The sequence below is a fragment of the Boleophthalmus pectinirostris genome, unplaced genomic scaffold, assembly GCF_026225935.1.
Source record: "Boleophthalmus pectinirostris isolate CB_2022bp ecotype Guang Dong unplaced genomic scaffold, ASM2622593v1 HiC_scaffold_15, whole genome shotgun sequence".
Classification (NCBI taxonomy): Eukaryota; Metazoa; Chordata; class Actinopteri; order Gobiiformes; family Gobiidae; genus Boleophthalmus; species Boleophthalmus pectinirostris.
Window position 1 is genome coordinate 20,530,985 of NW_026571070.1, and position 18,977 is coordinate 20,549,961.

At 39.2% G+C, this 18,977-nt stretch overlaps 2 protein-coding genes across 2 annotated transcripts; both read left to right on the top strand.

The window, feature by feature from the left end:
- The first annotated feature begins 484 nt into the window (after window positions 1–484).
- On the top strand, window positions 485–12,871 carry trpa1b (transient receptor potential cation channel, subfamily A, member 1b). Its single transcript, XM_020925542.2, has 28 exons — window positions 485–538; window positions 2,300–2,416; window positions 2,618–2,777; window positions 2,915–3,090; window positions 3,335–3,442; window positions 3,649–3,757; window positions 3,976–4,121; window positions 4,982–5,118; window positions 5,531–5,579; window positions 5,949–6,048; window positions 6,129–6,229; window positions 6,798–6,973; window positions 7,579–7,743; window positions 7,901–8,015; window positions 8,083–8,249; window positions 8,325–8,415; window positions 8,751–8,810; window positions 8,893–8,982; window positions 9,052–9,122; window positions 9,204–9,360; window positions 9,812–9,901; window positions 10,133–10,302; window positions 10,379–10,508; window positions 10,878–11,060; window positions 11,136–11,204; window positions 11,400–11,501; window positions 12,393–12,508; window positions 12,652–12,871. Exons 2-28 carry the CDS (start codon window positions 2,321–2,323, stop codon window positions 12,869–12,871), a joined length of 3,354 nt encoding a protein of 1,117 aa, XP_020781201.2. The 5' UTR covers window positions 485–538; window positions 2,300–2,320.
- Window positions 12,872–15,065: 2,194 nt separating this feature from the next.
- LOC110160876 (musculin) lies at window positions 15,066–15,776 on the top strand. The gene is made up of 2 exons (XM_055151104.1): window positions 15,066–15,458; window positions 15,693–15,776. The coding sequence occupies exons 1-2, from the start codon at window positions 15,066–15,068 to the stop codon at window positions 15,774–15,776; spliced, it is 477 nt and encodes a 158-aa protein (XP_055007079.1).
- The last annotated feature ends 3,201 nt before the right edge of the window (window positions 15,777–18,977 follow it).

Consider the following 18,977-nt stretch of genomic DNA (forward strand, 5'->3'; position numbering starts at 1 on the left):
TGAACTATAATCCCTAGTTAATGATAAACCTAATGTTAATCCATCATTATGAACCCCAGAGGAACAGTACCAAACGGGCACCATGACAAACAACAAAATCTGACTTTGTGCCCTTTTTCACTTAATTGCAAACAGACAACTTCACAGTGACACAACACTTCTTAATAGTCTTGACTGGTCAAGAATCAGCCTGTAATGGCCATCTTAAAATCTTTTCCTGTAATACAAATTTTACCCCAAGAGCATCTAATCAAATTGTCAAGTTAACCAGATCCTGTAATTTTCCCACACACATTAACATGAGATGCTATGATCCTGTTGAGCAGACAGTAATGTGTTTCTGCGCAAATTTGCTCTCATGTTACAAAGGCTGGATATGACTCTCTCTGCCTCATCACTCCTCGGGCTGGTCACTGGGGGCCAGCGTGTTGCTTACAATAGGACAGACCAGGACCAGAGCAGTATTTAAAGCTCTTTTAGCAACCGAGAGGAGCACTTCCTGGTTTTTCTGCTCCACGCCAGCATCAGTCACACCGGAGTAAGTACCCCACAGTTAATAAATTCTGCTCTGTGCGTGTTTATGGATAAGATTAGGCAAAGGTTAGCTTTTGAAACACATTTTTAAATACAAAACATTTTAAAGCTATAGGGATAAAAGTTACAATGAAGTAAAAACATGTGAATTGCAATAAGCCTTACAGAATAGAAATATATTCTATTTTACTTAATACATTTCTAAAGATTAGGCCTGTGGAAAGGTAAGTCACATTACCAGTACCAGTTGTTACTTTTATTTTAAGCTTTATGTCATTTGAGCCAATTTTGCTCTTGTTACAGTCTTGTTTTATAGTTGAGACTTATTTGTCATGGTTTTGTCTCAGCTTCACTTGGTTCTTTAATCATTTAGCACAATAGTTATGGAAAATAGAAACCTAAATCTTTTTAATGTTGCTATTTGGTATCCTAAGAATGAGCTCCCTACCTTTCTTCAGTTAGACAAATGTGGTTAGCCTTGGGCCATTAGCGCTGAGTGGCTGGATCAAATACAAAAATTGTGACAATTATTTATATCTGCTCGGAAATGATGGTCAAAAAATCCACAGACCACAGTCATTATCTGTAATGTGTTTAGACCAATGAAGAGGCTTTAATAATGCACTTTTACTTTGTGTTTTAAGACTGAGAGGAAGTCTGGGCCAAAGGTCCACCAAAGAGTACTGGAAACTGGAGGTGGTTCCAGTACTAAGTACTAAAACATTTATGAGATTTTAAGCATATGATATTAGTTTTCTCATTTTTAACTTGTATTTTGTGATTCTTGAATGTTAAAATAATCCCCCGTTTGAGGCTTGGGTGGTCAGAAAATTCTATATGTAATGTATACCTTATCCCCACCCACAGTCGTGTAGTTATTCTCTTAAAAAGTATTGCTGCTATTGATGAATATGGTGAAGAGCCAGGGCCAACAGCAGACAATCAGTTCTGTGGTTTTGAACAGCAAATATTAAGATTTACAATTTACAAATTGCTAATAAATGATCTAGTTGCATGAACATCAAGGTCAAAGCCTGCCTTTCTGAATAGTCAGCTTAGAGATATGGTACATTATCGTATGGCCAAAAGATTGTTCTAATTAAGGAAATGGTGAACTTTATCCCTTACGTCAGGTGCAGTAATGATCATCAGCTTTTGGATTTCTTTTTCAGTATTACTGATTGAGCTTGTAGTTAATTACAGTTGGACTTGCCTTGCGGTCACCTTTAATAAGACATCACATCCACACTCAGCCTAAGCTGCATCTATGTGGTTTTGTAGTGAGATTGTATTTGCAGAATGGTGTCACTGGGAGTTTTCTAAAGCAGTTTAAACCATGATTCATCCAAACACAACAAGATTTGTGCACACTATGTAAACTGTGCTGGACTGACTATGGCACACGGCACGCTGATGGTGTCCCTGTCCAAAGCTAAGCCCACAATTGTATTTTAATGATTTCCAAAGAGAATTCACCAAAGTCTCTGGGTCTCAAAATGTTATTTGTCCTTTCAGCGTGACAGAACCATACAACCTAATTGCATGGGCATTTATTTTTCAATCCACGCAGGCTAGTATTACCCAAGGACATCCAGGACACTGCCCCCAGCTGTGGGCGACGTAATTGCTTTCTCCAGCACAGAGACTTCACTCCCCAACACGACAGATTAGCTTAGCGCATTAATCGTCGACCTCAAACTGTTGTAAATTGGCTGCTGAATTTTTAATTTGTGAAGTCATTTTGTTTGGCTTTATTGACACGCAGAGTACAGCTGACTGTGGAGGGATGAACTTTGGCAGAGAGGTGGCCCGACAGAACAGCACTTACACCTACGTGATAGAAGATGATGCACCAACCCTGGCAAGTCTAAATATAATTGAGGTCAGTATACATTTTTATAAATTAATGTAGGGTTTTCACTCATTTTCACTAGAACCATATTGGAAAAAATATTAATAGAAAAAGCATCATTTTGCTACACCTTTTCTCACATACTTAATGTATATGTGTACTATTTAGCATGGTAAATTATATCTAAGTCTAAACTAACTCTGTTGCAATTGTGGTGTTATGAAATACCAGTTGGCTGAGAAGGGTGACCTGGCCATCCTTGAGAGCCAGGTGAGAAAGAGCCCTGAGGTCCTCCGAGAGAAAGATGAGCTTGGAGCTGGTCCCCTTCATCATGCTGCTGCAGGGGGCCACGTCACCCTCATCCAGTGCATCATGTCTGTGGATTCTGAGCGTAAGCCCCTCTCCATCCATCACATATAACCTTACTGGAAAACATCTGCATTATAACCATATATAATTATAACCATATATAAATACATCAGCTCACCCCCTCCATGGGACTTACATGTGGCTGTGCTTGTGTCTTAGAGCTGAACAGCACTGATGAGCAGGGGAATGTGCCACTCCACTGGGCTGTGGAAAAGAACCAGGCCGAGAGCTGCAGGGTCCTTATGGACCTCGGGGCTGACCCCAACATTCTCAATAAAGCCCTGCTGGCTCCTCTGCATGTGGCTGTGAGCAAGGGACACAACACCCTCATCGAGGTCAGGACTCTTTCACTTTTAGAACAAATTTAATGCAGTCTATAAATGACAAGTTTTCTTTCCCTATAATAACTTTGTCTCATCAATAAAAAGATCTTATCTCATGATGTCATTTTGCACTATCAAGCTGCTTATCTGTCCAGCAGCATTTAGCTGTTAGTTTGAAGCAGGACTAAACACCTCTGTGCGAGCCAGACATGTTTGACATGAGAGCAAAATATTTACAACTCACTGTCTGTTGTAGTTGTTTATGTCATACAGTGCAACAGACTGCAACCTTCAGGGAGACCTGGGAAACACTCCTCTGATACTGGCCAGCTCCCTCAACAATGCTGAAGCCCTAAGCATCCTGGTATGAAATAGTCAAACCTCGAAACTATGACCAAACTATACAAAATGTACTTTGTGTGAGTGATATTGGTCAAACCAGTCTGTCTATGAAATAGACCATTCTTCATAGACAGGTCTGCTGTTTCATAGACTGGTCTGCTGTTTCATAGACTGGTCTGTTTCATAGACAGGCCTGTCCATGTCTCTATTAATTTTCCATTGTCACAGATAAAGAATGGAGCCAGGCTGTGCCAACAGAACCGTCTGGGTCACTTCCCGGTGCATGCAGCTGCCTTCGCTGGTTCAAAAAAGGCCATGGAAGTCATCATCAAAGCAGGTACAGTCAAATTGATAATGCAAATAACACAGATATTTAAAGATCACTAGTCCTGGATAAATGGCACAAAATGAGACAGCATGAGAAACATGTGAAACGTGTGATGTAGCCCAAATACTACAGGCACTCCTCACAGTTTATACTCTTTGGAGGCTGTTTATTTTTATTATATTTAACATAGACTTAACTTTTACTTTCAAAACTAATTGTTCTTACAGGTGAAGAGATTGGTTATGGGCCTCTCAAGCAAATTAACTACCTAGACAAAAGTAATAGTAGCCCCCTCCATCTTGCTGTCCGTGGGGGTAACCTGGAAACCATTCAGCTGTGCATTGCCACTGGTGCTAAAGTGGACCAGCAGCAGGTAAACTTTGGAAAGATATGTGGTGATTGCTTTGTTTAAACTTGCATAACTAATTATTTTGTCCCAAGTGGAAAACTTGAAATTGACACGCGGTAGGACAGCAGACATTCATTTGGTTGTCAAAACGTTCTTTATAGCTTGGTCACTTATATTTGCACATGGATGCTAGAGACAATGATGCCAAAGTTTTTACATTTGACTCTGAATTCACTGGCTTCTCCAACAGACTTTATATGGTTACTGAGCTACTGTGCACTTGGGAGTCATATTTAGATAGTCACTGGGCCACTTCAGGGCAGATCATCAACAGATCTGATAGATCTGATAGGGTGTACAGCAATAAGTCTAGTTGGGCTAAATTGACACACATTAGTTCCAATTAGACAGCAGAACAGAGTTGAAAGAAGGCAGATGTCCTCCTGCCAGTCCTGCTTACGCCATTAGAGGCTTTAGTTACAGTTAACAGTGCTATTCAGGCTATTCAGAAATGTTTGGTTTCAGCTCTAATAGGTTTTGTACTCAAGTAAATCCATTCAAATATAAATTAATTCCATCATTTTGAAGTTGAAGTCTGAGCTGATTATGTTCTCCAAGTTGTAGGTACTTTAGATATTTTAGCTAAAGTGGACTTACTGATGATGCACTAGTAATTTTTCAGGGAAATTGGGACTGGCACAAAAATATATTCTGATAGTCAAGTTGCAAATGTTAAGTGAAGAAAAAACTACTACTCCAAAAGACACCCAAAATCCACTAGTGTATAAGTAAAGTAAAGCCACAGTACAACAAGTACAGTTGAAATTAAACTTGAGTAAGATTATGAATCACAGGCTAATCCTTCCTGGCACCCGCTGCTATAGCACGACCGGTCCACGCCGCTCCATCTGGCCTGTACCCAGGGCGCCATTGAAGTCGTCAAACTGATGTTGTCTTCGGTTGATCAAGTGGCAGACATCATCAACCTGACAGACGGAGCATGTCAGACACCCCTGCACAGGTGCACAACTACCTACCTGCTTTCACCGGCCTGACTGGCTTATTCATTTAACTAATTAACTGCATGTTCAGAATGCTAATGAACTCACAGGCCACAGCAGTAACTTTTCAGGCTAAGGTCCCCAAAATGACAAATGGCCTTGGGATACTCACAGCAAAATTAAATTGGCAAATAGAAAAATGTATCACATTGGGTTTAATATTGTTAGTTTGAATTGTTGAATTATTGTGACATGTCCAAATGTGTTTTGAAGAATCTCTGTTGACCCAAAGTTGTGCCTGGTGGTTCTGACACCTGTGGCATACAACAAGTCCTAAATTTGTAGATAAAGGCATTCTGGGCAATACATTATAGAACAGACATGTTTACAGAATTCTGGGATTTTTGTAATAACTTTTGTTCACTCTTTCAGAGCGACAATATTTGACCACACAGAGCTGGCTGAATATCTCATTTCATTGGTAAATTACAAATTACTTTTCTACCTTGTCTCATGTTCCAAAGACAGCATTTTGAATCATACATTATCTAGGTAAATATTGGGTACAAAGGTTAATGATCTTGTACCATCTGTTGTCCTCTGTGGAGTATTTAATATGACTGGTCACTAGGGGAAAGATGGATCATCTGCTCAGTATTCGCAAACAATAGGAAAAAGACAATGATTTTGACAATGATTAAGAGGGAGAGTAAAAGAGTCATTTCATTGTTATTTGCTGTTTACTGACAGGAATTTAGTAATTTTATTTACTTAACATTAAATATTATCAACATGTAATAATAAAAGGATTAACATCTGTATAGAGACTAACACCCCCTACTGTTGTCAGGGTGCAGACCTCAACAGTGTGGACTGTAAGGGGAATACTCCTTTACTTTTGGCCACAAGCTGTGGATCATGGAGCACTGTAGCTCTGCTTCTATCAAAAGGTAAACTACTGCACATTCCTGTCACAATTACCATGCAAGATATGTAGGTTTGTATGAAATGTATTATGTTGTATTTTCAGGGGCCTGTGTCAGTGTGATGGACAGACGTGGATGCAATTTCCTCCATTTGGCCATTCTGCAGCCAAAAGGTTTGAAGAATCTGCCAGAGGAAGTCCTACAGGTAAAAACTGTGTTATTATGAGTTGTTATGATGTCAGCTAATCACTAACATTACCAGACTGAGATCAATTAACCAATAAGGATTACCAAAATAATAGCAGCAGCCCATGTTCCAGACTGGTCCCTATTCCTTATTGAAGTTTGGACATACTGGACAGACATAACTCAGTAACCAGCCAATTGATATTGGTTTATGGATATGGAGGAAGAAAGTTAAGTTAAATCATAATTAATATAATCTATCTACATTTTCATTAATTTAGTACCAAGTACTTAGAATAATCTCTTTTAGTACTAGATCATGAATAGAAATGTGTATTTGCATAATACAGTAGCATGATTTTATTAGCTTGTCTTTTATGCATAGGTATTATGGAAATTATTATGTACATTAATTAAGCACCTTATTGCAAGGATTGCCTCATAAGAAGCAATTAAGTCTAGTTGCACATATTATATTTTTAGCTGATGATGCCTAACACTAGGATTTTGCATTATTTATTGAAAAAATATATATACTGAAGTTAATTATGATTACAGCATGCATAATGAATTGTGTCTAACTTTAGCTGTGCAGTGTAAAGTCATTGCTGAATTGCGAGGACAATGAAGGCTGCACACCTCTGCACTATGCCTGCAGACTGGGCATCCACGACTCGGTCAAAAACATGCTGGGTCTGTCCGGACAGAGGGGCCTGGAGTACAAGTCCAAAGACAAGAAGTCAGCCTTACACTTTGCTGCTCAGTGAGTTCAAACAGCTTCACAAGAAACAGAGTATATTTCATTTATTTATACATGGGTTTGGCAATGAAGCTCAACTGAATAGCAATTTACACATTCAGTCAGAGCTACAAATATAGAAAACACAAAGGCTAACAACAGTAACCATATCCCTATGTTTACCCACAACTGTCAATAGTTTTAAATTGAAGTAGTTTATCAGTGTACTTTTTTATGTGGCATACACTTTATAGTTCAACCTAGACTGACCTCAAAAAACTAGAACACAATAAATTCATGGCATCCTAACCTAATGGAGAGTGAATATTAGTACAATTGATTTCCAATAATGCAAACCATATCAGAGGCAGAGGGCAGATAAAGGCCGACGACTTCCTCTTTCACACTTGTCCCTGAGAAGTGACAGAAGCAGCTGCTGACTTTCTCATCAAAGACTTCCAGCATAAGTAAAGTTTAAATACTAATAATAGTAAGATAGATAGCTTTCACTCAAACACATACTGTATCTCTGTGTACCCTGTGGGTTGAGGGCAAAAAGCATGGCTGATCTATGATGATTCTAACAAGTTAATGTTAAATAATGTAATGTACCCTGATGTACATGGTAGGTACGGTCGTCTGAACACGTGTCAGCGTATCCTGGAGAACATTAAGGACTCTCGTCTGCTAAATGAGGGGGACGAGCGCGGACACACTCCTTTGCACCTGGCCTCTGCCGGAGGACACACCAAAGTGGTGCAGCTGCTGCTGCGCAAGGGGGCGCTCTTCCATTGGTAAGCTCTCAGCCAGGAATAAACTACCTCTAAAATAGTATGAAAACAATATTTCCACTTAAAGACCTAATGCTTATGACTTATGAACAATATAATCTTAATATATTTGTGATGCTGTAATGTTGTGATGCCATAATGTTGCTAATGATCTTTGTAGTGATTATAAGGGCTGGAGCTGTCTGCACCACGCTGCCTCTGAAGGATATACTCAGACTATGGATATTCTGATCTCAGCAAATATAAAACTTCTGGATAAAACTGATGAAGATGGGGTAAGATTTGTATTCACCTTTAGTCTTTAAAGTGTAAAGAATTGCTCTAAATTCCTAATCATCACAGAACACAGCACTGCACATAGCTGCCAGAGAAGGTCACGTGGCCGCAACCAAACTGTTGCTGGCCCGCGGTGCTGAGATCCTTCTGAACAAGAACGAAACATCTTTCATGCATGAGGCCGTGCAGAATCTGAGGAAAGATGTGGTCAATGCAGTGATCGACAGTAACAGGTGCAGAGACTCAAAAGTATCCAATGATCTAAAGGAATGAATGAAGACTAATGTTCTGTACTTGTCCTGCTCCAGATGTGCAGAGGCACTGACCATGTTTATCCCAGGTGGGACACAACAATGCCCCGTTCTGGACATGATTGAATACCTCCCTGAGTGCTGTAAGGTCAGTTACAGAGCAACAAACCAAGCCAGCAAGATTCTTTAACACACACAAAATAAGTAAATCATATAGCTGGTGAAATGGTGGGTTTTATTAACAACAACAACAATTGTTATTAATAACATCAACTAAAAAGTTGATCTGTTATGGAAATTGGACCGCAATGCATTGGATTAATATTTGAGTCAAAACTGTCCAAGGTGTTCCTAATCTGCATTGGTCAGTAGTATTAAGTCATTTAACGTCAGTGCATAACTGCAGACAGTAATATGAAGGTGGCCATGCTCTTGATTGTATGTGTTAGACAGTAGTTTTTAACATGAATGTCTTTTCTTCAGCACCTGCTGGACAGCTGTGTGAAGGAGTCCGACCATGATCCCAACAGTCCAGAATTCCATGTAAACTACAAAGCAAAAGCATCATGGACAGATAGTCGAAGATCCAATGTAACAATGTTAATTTTCTTGCTTTCTCTTACAGATTAAATATGATTTCAGATGGCTCCAAGTGCCCATAGAAGCAAGGGCAGAAGTATTAATGCCATATATTGGACCTCTAGCCTCACTTAATGTAAGATAAATTCAAATTGTATTCAAATTTAAGTGTGCATAATTGCCTAGAGAACTTTTCATCCTGCAGTCAATGGTCAAACACAATCGCATTGAACTCCTTAACCATCCCGTGTGTAAGAAGTACCTGGCAATGAAGTGGTATGTAATTAAGATTTAAGACATTTGAAATTACTTGTATCATACATTAAGAACGTCTCTCATCTCATCTGTTACCTGCAGGGTGGCCTACGGGAGCATTGCCCATGTCCTCAATATGTTCTTCTACCTATTAGGCCTACTGCCCCTCACCCACCTCATAGTGTCTTTGAGGCCCACATATAACATCACAGAGACAGGAGAGCGTGTTATTACAATGGGGCCTATTAACTTCTATGAGGTTAGCATTGTCTTCAAGTGCATTTTCTAAGAGAGAGACAGCCACAGCAGATTATTAAAAATGAGACTGCATCCAGAATAAAACCTATGCAGGATACCATGAAGTAACTTCATTAAAGAGATTGGGATTGTGTCGTCACATAGACTTTAAATTGTTTTTGCAAATGCATCTCTATGGACATTTGGGAACCTTGTAAGTAACATAAAGTTTTGAAAGTTGGAACAGAGAACAAAATAATTAAGAAAAAATAACCACAAGAGCACAAATATGTTTGTGTGTGGTTAGTGTGGAAAAGCCATGAAGAAATAATATTGGTAACATCTGCAGCAACCGCATTATCAGCATTAGTAGTAAATCTGTAGTGGTATTCATTTTTCACAGCAATCATGTTTCATTACACATACAGTAGAAGTAAAAATTTTGGATTGCTAACAAATATTATTTGTTGCAGCAAAGTGTATTCCTGTCCATCTGCATGGCGATGGTGGTCGTCATGAACATCTACTCCATCTGTAAAGAGGTTGTGCAGATCTCTCAGCAGGTACTGTAATGTCCATATCATTACCTCTCATAAAGCACATACACATAAATCTGCCCCAGGACTGGTCTGGATGGACACCACTGCAATCAGCTGTGATGGATCAGCACTCTCCCACTCCCATTTACAGGATCATCCCATGGCCAGACCCTCAAAGTCACCTTCACAAACTCCTTTTTCATGCTATGTTTAATATAAGGTGAAGATCATGCTGCGTTTTTTTTGTCTTTAAAGCGCTTGAGCTACTTCAAGGATACTTCCAATCAGATCGACTGGTTTTCTGCTGTGTGTTCTCTGGGGTTTGTGATCCCCCTGATGCTAAACGCACAGGGATCCTTCCACTGGCAGGTCGGGGCAGTAGGTTTACTGAGCTCCTGGGTTGGATTCCTACTATATCTACAGAGGTAAACTTTCATTATTGGAGTTTCCCCTGTCCATAAAATAGTTGATTTTGTGTGCGCATACTGTATATGTGTTTAGGTTCGAAGATATTGGTATTTATGTGGTAATGTTTGGAGAGATCATGAAGACTCTGGTCCGCATTGTAATGGTCTTCTTGTACTTGGTGTTGGCTTATGGATTGGCGTTTCATGCTCTGATGCTCAACCAGGTAATTTTAAACTACATTTAAATTTTACCATAAAGTAACAAGAATAAAACATTCAAACATCTACTCTAAAACAAGCTAGCATGGGGCTACAGTGTTTTAAAGCCTACTGACTCCTTCAACATCCACACTATAACATTTCCCTTGCACTACAACGCATACTGCTTTAAATGTTTCATCTGAAAAAATAAAACAAACTACAGACTATATCTCTGATCTTCAAAATCTATTCTACATTACCAACTTGGCTACTTTTAATTGGTAACACTGTACTTTTTGCATGCCCAAAGAAAAAAAATAGATTTCATATTTTTATATTAATAACAAACCACAAAAACAAAAAACAAACCACATGTTCTATGTTTTCTCTAGAAAGAATTTGATAGTGTCCCACTCGCTATTGTTCAAACTTTTGTGATGATGGTTGGAGAACTGAACTACCAAAACAACTTCTTGGATTCTTACCTGAAAGATGAATTGCCTTTTGGTATCCTGACATATTTCATTTTCATCAGCTTTGTTATGTTAATGCCAATTCTGCTAGTCAACCTAATGGTAAGTGGGACTGAATTGCTACCTCATATTTTTTCCAAACAATATGACATTATTTTATCTGGCTTGGACTTTTAGATCGGTCTGGCTGTTGGAGATATTGCAGAGGTTCAGAGGAACGCAGCACTCAAAAGAATAGCTATGCAGGTTTGAGCAGTTTATCTCAAGAGTATTACATTAGCACAAAAGCGAAAGATTTTATTTTCATCTTGCTGTTTAAGACTACACAATAAATCCAAAAATGTAAAGAATACACAATATGAAAAAAGTGCAGTACATGTAATTTTTGTGCAAGGTACTCTATACCGATCTGTACTTGAATTGAATTGTTCTTTTTGGCAGATTGACTTGCATACCTCTCTGGAAGATAAGTTGCCCTATTGGTTTGTGAAGCGAGTTGACAAACCTTCCACCACTATTTACCCCAACCGCAAGTGCCCTAAGGTAATAGTATCTTTTATTATTACACTGTGTCATTGTACTTATTTGTTGATCTGGCTTTGGTAAATGTAGACTGGAAGTGTATATGCAACGTTAGACTATTCACATCACTAAAACATACTTAAAGGTTCTTTAATACACAAAATGGATTCTTGTGAGATTTAAGATGTGTTATAATGTCGTTACCTCCTCAAAAACATACCTGGAGTTTTGTTTCATTCACACATTTTTGAGTTATCCTGATTCAATAGTCTGTCCACATCTCCAAAGCTTAAAATGCTCTGTTCTACCTTGATATGTCATGTTGCGGTAGTTTTCAAGTTAACAGCTACCTTTTACCTTTCAGTACGTTCAGTAGAGAATCACAATTCCAGGGCTGAAATGATCCAAATGACTCTAGCAAAGGTCTATGGAGTTTAAAAACACAATTGCACACTTCTGGTATTACCACATGACATCACAATGTGGAGTCTTTTCCATTTGAGAGAAGAACCAAATTATGCAGGATTTGGTTATTAAACATGGTGAATGAAACAAAACACACTTCCAGGATGCTTTTACAGAGGTAACAAAATAATAATAATATAGATCAGCACAATAAAAATAAATAGCATAATATGAGTCATCTATTCATATTAAATAATTATTTATATATTTCATTTTAGAACTCACCACTATTTCCCGTATTATGTAAAACTATGAGAAATATTTACCTCCAGTGCTATCCCACCAAACCATGTAATAATAAGAAAATTATAACATGTAGTGTAAGCTTAGATTTGTTGTATGTGATAACCATGTCTGTGAGGCTATGGATGTTGCTAGTTTGACCTAATCATAGCCTCTATATATTGTTATTTTTAATGTTTCTAATGAAATATTACTTGATTCAAGGCTTTCTGGAAGGCAATTTTATGGGGTGAAGATGATAAAGTAGTGTGGAGTCGAATGCAGGTCAAATCGCAGTCTTGCACACTGATTGAGAATGAGCTCAAAAAGCAGAAGTACAGGTAAAAACACTTCATTGTAGTGTCCCAGTGATCTATGTGTGGTGTGTGATACATTAGCACCTCCTAGTGGACATTGTTGCACACTACACTATCCGTACTGTTAAATTCACTTGATGAATTAAGCCATGTGCGATTTTCTACAGAATGAAGGAAATGACTAGCCATCTTGAGAAGCAGCACAACCTCTTGAAGCTCATAATTCAGAAAATGGAGATCAGTTCTGAAGCTGAAGAGTACGATGGCCCCATGCATCTCAAAGACAGCAGTCTGTGGCCAGCCCTGAGCCAGTGCAAACCCAAGACCCAGACTGAGTCTCGCTGGGTGTCCCTCCTGAAAGCTATAGAGGCCAGGAAAAACAACTAACGTTATCTAAAATCATGTAATCATTTTAAGTGTGCAATGTGACTAAAAACTTTATAGCCTTCTAATGTTGTGTTTAATTTAATGATTATATTATCCAAGTACAATTAAGTACTACTAATGGTATATGCTAATATAGACTGAATTAATGCATGTTATTTGGATCAAAATCTATGCATATATGCTGATGACAAGGCTAAAGTAACTCTTTAGTAAGGTTGTGTCATTGTAAGTAGTTCATAAATGGTTTGCGTCTTGATGTTTTATTGACATTCTTATATTACTCTGTACCCTTATTATACTAAAAATAAATAAAATGACATGAAACATAAAGTAAAGTAAAGTATAATGTATGTAATATCAAGTATAACATACATATTTTGCATAGAAAACCCCTTAAGTTATGCGCCTGCAGCTGTTGCTCTACATCTTGGACCCTGATGGAGGTCATGACCACTGAAAGTCAGCGCTGATGGACAGATTCTAGTGTTGCCTTCAAGTGCAGTTTAAAGTGAAATGTATTACTACTGGCCCGAGTCTTAATGCCAGCAACATTGTCATCTATCAAGTACATGTGTATTAAGATTAGGTAAAAGCACCCTCTCTATGGAGTGCATAATACATTCATTACAACAAAATAAATGTAACGAAAAAAACAAAATTGTTTCTAACTTCTTAATTAACATTATTTTTTGAAAAGAGAAGGTGAGAACTTCCTTTACTGGTGTTTTGTAAACAGCATAGAATAAGAGTGCTGCAGTAGAATAACAGTGAAGACTTTGACTCACTGACACATCCTGTGGCTTCATCATGTCATATGCTGTATATAAAACTTTAACCATGCCTGCAGCTTTAGCTGGGAGCAGCAGTCCGTCTGATGTCAGGTGTCTGCGTGAAAAGTGCATAAAATTTGGGTGCAAGTGTATCACAGGAATGTGGTCCTGGATTAGGTCTGGTGAAGTTTGAGCCCTGTGAGCTGCCTGTCATAGGTACACTGTATGATAGATATGGATTCCAGGGATAATAGCGCTGCACAGTGTCCCACAATGCAGAAATACACAAGCATGTGAATGTACAATAGCCTATAATACAATGATCACTTGGATCCCCGTTAGTTAGCAACTAACATAGTGGCTATGTTTAGTTAAATTGGGAATGGGAAGCATCAACAATATAATGGTACATTTTCTAATTTAAAGTGCTGGCCAGATTAAATATGCAACAGATAATTGATGAACTAAAAGCAGATGCCTTACTTGATTAAAAAAAACACAAACAATGACAATACAAGCCAAGTACACCTTCCTTGTCTTATGCCTTATGTTCTACCAGGTTGCCTCATTGGCCTTTCTAAATCCTCAAGGTCCAGTGACAGACCTCCTCCTGTACCTGGCACTTGAATTTACTATGCTAAGGTCCACTAACCACTATAGATGATCATTGTCAAATGTGAATTAGATAGAACAACAAGTAGAGCCTGGGCTCACTCCGCCTCAGGATGGCTCCTCTGCCACCCCCTCGCCATGCCAGTGCACCAGATGTCATGGGAACCTCCAACAGCTGTGGCCCGTGGACGGAGGCTGCGTGTGAAACGCCGCTCCATGTGCAGAAACCCAATCCCTCTGTGAAACCAGCGCAGGATTAGGCACTTTTGATAAGGTCCTCAAGACATTTCTATTAGCTACACATCTGTGCTGCACCAGTGAAAGACAGGTTTATGACTATGTGTTTATTTACAAACAAGGCAGCTAATTGGCAACCACTTTACCCAGATAAAATTGCATGATAGCTGCACTTATGGAGATGGGACAAAATATATATTTGAATGAGGCTTAGTGTGATTTGGAGATGGTTGATGTATAAAGCAAAGTTGCCCTTGAACCACTTTCACAGGAGACCCAGAGTGAGGTCATGGTAGCTCCAAAAAGGGGAGGAGAAATACTCAAACTGCATACTGATGCCAAGTCCTGGTGCTTAAATTGGAGGGGTTGCACAGCAAAAGGGTATTTGGTGATACATGTACTGAAGATGTGACTTACTAAAGTTGATTGCTGATGTATCCCTTAAACAATGAGCACTTAGCAGTACATTTGTGAATCTTACCTGCTTCATAATTTTAAGAGTTTATTAAGTAATTAAGTATAGTTTAAATATAGTTTAATTGATTTGTATTGTATTTTTTGGGAGTTCAAGCAGCATGTCTACAGGTGGAAGTGACACGGAGGACTACGGCACACGGCACAGAAGAATAGCCACAGCTCTGGACAAAAGCACGAGAAAAGGCATCTGCTACAACAGGTGCTCCACTCAACACCTGGAGGAGGTCAGGGAGGAGCACAGAGCGGCCAAGGCTCACACACACAAGGACTCACGGCAGACACAGAGAAATGCAGCTAACGCCAGAGAGAGAGCACGGATGAGAGTGCTAAGCAAAGCCTTTTCCAGACTCAAGACTAGTCTGCCCTGGGTTCCTGCTGACACCAAACTGTCCAAACTGGACACGCTGCGCCTGGCCTCTAGCTACATCTGCCACCTCCGCCAGCTGCTGCAGGAGGAGCGCATGGACAGCTTCCCTCATCCAGTCACTCTGGTATGGACAGCACACTGCACACAGGTGACTCAAGAGATATAGAACACAATGCAGACAAATACATTTGTACTTAATGGTGCATACAGGTGAACAACCTACAGCAGGTCAAACAATAATCAGTCAACAATATTCTAAATACCATACTACACTGTGAGCTGGCTGAATTTTGAATATGCTTAGTTAAATTTGTTAAAGGATGTGTTCATTCAAGTTTGATATTTTGTGTTTCAGCAGACCTGGCCTTTCATGGTGCCCGGGCGCTCAGAAGACTCCTCAGAAGTGTCCTCCAGTGGGAGACTGTGTGGAGCCACTGCATAGACCTGGGACCTGTGTGTGATATCCATTACTCTTTGTGACACTTTCTATTATGGTTTTATCCATTCACAATTCTCCCAAATACAGAGACTGCCGTATAATATGTAAAAATGAAAATGGGCCACTAACTTAGAAAATGACTTTGTAACACCTTTATGCAGCTCCTGTTTTATTTTATGCATTTTATTTTCACTTGTTTCTCATTGCTTCTTTCATTACTCTGATGCATATACAGTACATATATAGTGTGTTGTGTGCATTGTTCTTGTTACTGTAAAACAAACTACTCATTTATTTATTGCTTTGATATATGCTTGCATAAACACTTACAAGATAATAGCTCTCCAACTTTGTGAAATATTATATTCCCATCAACACACAGGACAAAAGACCGTGACAGTGGATTAGTAAAGCAGTGGACATGAGATGCAGCTGTCCCATTCATTTTGTGTACAGTGCGCAAAATAAAATGTCTTTGGGACAGAGACGGCTCCACTATCTACACTCAGATTTGTGTCACATCAAATTGATTTTCTGCCAGCACGAGATGCTTGCCTCGGTTCCTCTCAGCAGATGTGGTTTTGGTCCAGGCGTAGACATAACACCAGAGTTTGAAAGATAGAGTGATTTCTTTTCCCTGACAGATACTAAGTCACACATGGACACCGGACTGACAGTGAGTCAATTGGCTTCCTTTGATCCTTTTATTGACATAAAACCATGAAAACAGTGAGTAGAGATGGAGAGAGAAACACAGCTTACATTGACTGCATAACCAGTCACTTCAATTTAAGGACAAACTACAAGTCCTACAGTTACCTCACAGAACTGACTAAGAATACTGGGTCATGAGTAAGAACTTTGGGTAATGTTTTAGTCATGTTGACTAAACATTTTAAAAGTACAATGGGGGAAAAAAGTTACATTAAGAGTGATTTGAAAATTGCATGAGATGGCATCAATGATGCTCCTCCAAATTAAAAGATATGAAACTCCATGAGAGGGATCTAGCTGCAGACCTGCATCCAGAGGACCCTTCTCCAAAGGCTCTACCAAGAGGACCCTCACGTGATTTCCATCCACATGTCTCCGATGGGATAAGTGGTTAAAATACATAATCATAAATAGATCATAAATCATTTAAAACACAGAATAATCAACACCCATCGTCACTGATATCATGTAAAATGGTTTTGATATGGTAGCCTACTGTGCATGCACAGTTCATGTTTCATTTATTTATCTTGTATGCAAAAACATTATTTGCATTAGAGACAATACCAAACTTTTTACTAACCCTAACCCTTACAGATCACAGATATCAGGTAAAGTGTTTAAACTGCTAATTCAATCTAAACAAATAGATCAGAAGCAGCATAAAGCTTGTAGATTTCAGGTTAGTCATTCATTTGTAGGTGTATGATTTTCAGCCTATTTCTTTGATGTGCTTCGGTCTAGCACAGTAGCCATGTGAAATTCGGTTTAGCATCCTAAACAACCTTTCACAGACACTGAGCTCCAGCCTTTCACAGACAGCCTTTCACAGACAGCTTTTTTGACCCTGCTCTCATCACTGACCTGAATGTCTCTTCCCTGCGGGTGACTATAGGAGAAAACTATCTGGCCTTGAAGGTGGACATTAAAGGTTTGGGCTACACTACATGGAGCCAGGTTGTCTTCAAATAGTAAGTAAGAAACTGGGGACGCTGGGGTCTGTGAAACTGGGAGTCTTGTGCTACTTTTGCTGCACCCATTGAGTACAAATACAAATAAACAATAATAGAATACAATCAGACAACAGACCATTGTCATAATGGTGTGTGTGTGATGTGTGTTTTCCAGGAGCCAATGGTGAAATATAGGAGAGTCTGACACCTGTGCTCAGGACACAGGAATACTAGTATGTCTCTTTTTCTTCTTCTCCTTATGCCTCAGAAGGCAGACGATTGGCAAATAGTTTTACAGAAATGCTGCTTTGAATTAATGGGGCAACACTAATATGACAATCATTACAGTTCTTTATTTATTATTAATTAATTTATTTATTTTCTCACTATAGAACTTCCAGCTGTTGCACCCCTGCCTGGTGCTTCTTCCCCTCAGTCAAGCTGCAGGTTCTGACTCTCTTGGAGGGTAAAGCCACTCTTGGAGGGTAAAGCCACTCTCTGATACAGACTAATGACCCCATTTCTCATACTCTACATTTTTACAACAATTTACTTCACACATGGCACTAATGAAATAGAATGCAGCTTTTTCAGGGGCACTTTGCCATTAACCAAAACAGAAGGAGAGACACCAATGCAACGTTTAGGCCCATTTTCTCAAATGGAAGTAGATTTGAACTGAATTCCAACAGCTGTAGTACCATCTAGTGGTAAATTGAAAATATGCTTTCAACTGAAATACTTTTGCCAGCATTTTTTGCACTCTCACAATAATTATGTCTGACACATTAAACACATCAAAACGTGTTTAATGCCTTGTTTATTGTAATTACTTATGTTGCATGGACCTAACAAATGTTGCACTAAGTAAGCTGTAGTAAATATTTTGCCAATCATTTTCCATTAAAAAGATTTTAAGTCAAAATGTATTTCCTAAAAATGATAGTTAATTTATGGAGCATATTGTGAATAATTTCTTTAATCATAACAAGTAGCAACAGTGTAATCCATTTTTGCATGCGTAGAGACACTAAAGTATTTGCGTCCAGCAGAGGTCAGTATAACCTCACAGTGATCACCATGGTCACATTACTTTGATGTTTCCTTACAGCCTAACCTTCTCTCCTCCAGAGCTCCTCTCATCTCTTGCTAATTGTTCCAGATATGACCCCAGCTGAAAAATGCTCAATTGCATTGTCAGCGATCGTGAGTCAACACAGTCCAACTTCCCTGTCTCTCTGCTGGCTCTGTATGCAGCATGTTTCGTTTGTGGATGAATTTCCATGAACAGGAAGGAACTGGAGGTCCAAAGCCAACACAGGGGTTGAGGGAGGCTGCCTTTGTAGCTGCCCCAGGACCGTTCACTCTGGGCCCAACAATCGGCACCAGTCCAGCCGGGCGCTTTGAGCTCTCCAAACCCACTCAGTCTGTGTTTGTTATTCATCCAGTCACTCAATACCACTAATGAGCACAGGGATATGTAAATCCCTAACTATTTCAATCATGTTTGCCGAAAGTACACCCTTCCCAATAGGGA

Coding starts and splice junctions, on each gene's coding strand:
- trpa1b (XM_020925542.2), top strand. CDS start 2,321: ATGAACTTTGGCAGAGAGGTGGCCCGACAGAACAGCACTTACACCTAC. Junction 6,974..7,578: donor GCCTTACACTTTGCTGCTCA/GTGAGTTCAAAC, acceptor TGTACATGGTAG/GTACGGTCGTCTGAACACGT. Junction 11,502..12,392: donor CCAACCGCAAGTGCCCTAAG/GTAATAGTATCT, acceptor ACTTGATTCAAG/GCTTTCTGGAAGGCAATTTT.
- LOC110160876 (XM_055151104.1), top strand. CDS start 15,066: ATGTCTACAGGTGGAAGTGACACGGAGGACTACGGCACACGGCACAGA. Junction 15,459..15,692: donor TCCCTCATCCAGTCACTCTG/GTATGGACAGCA, acceptor GTGTTTCAGCAG/ACCTGGCCTTTCATGGTGCC.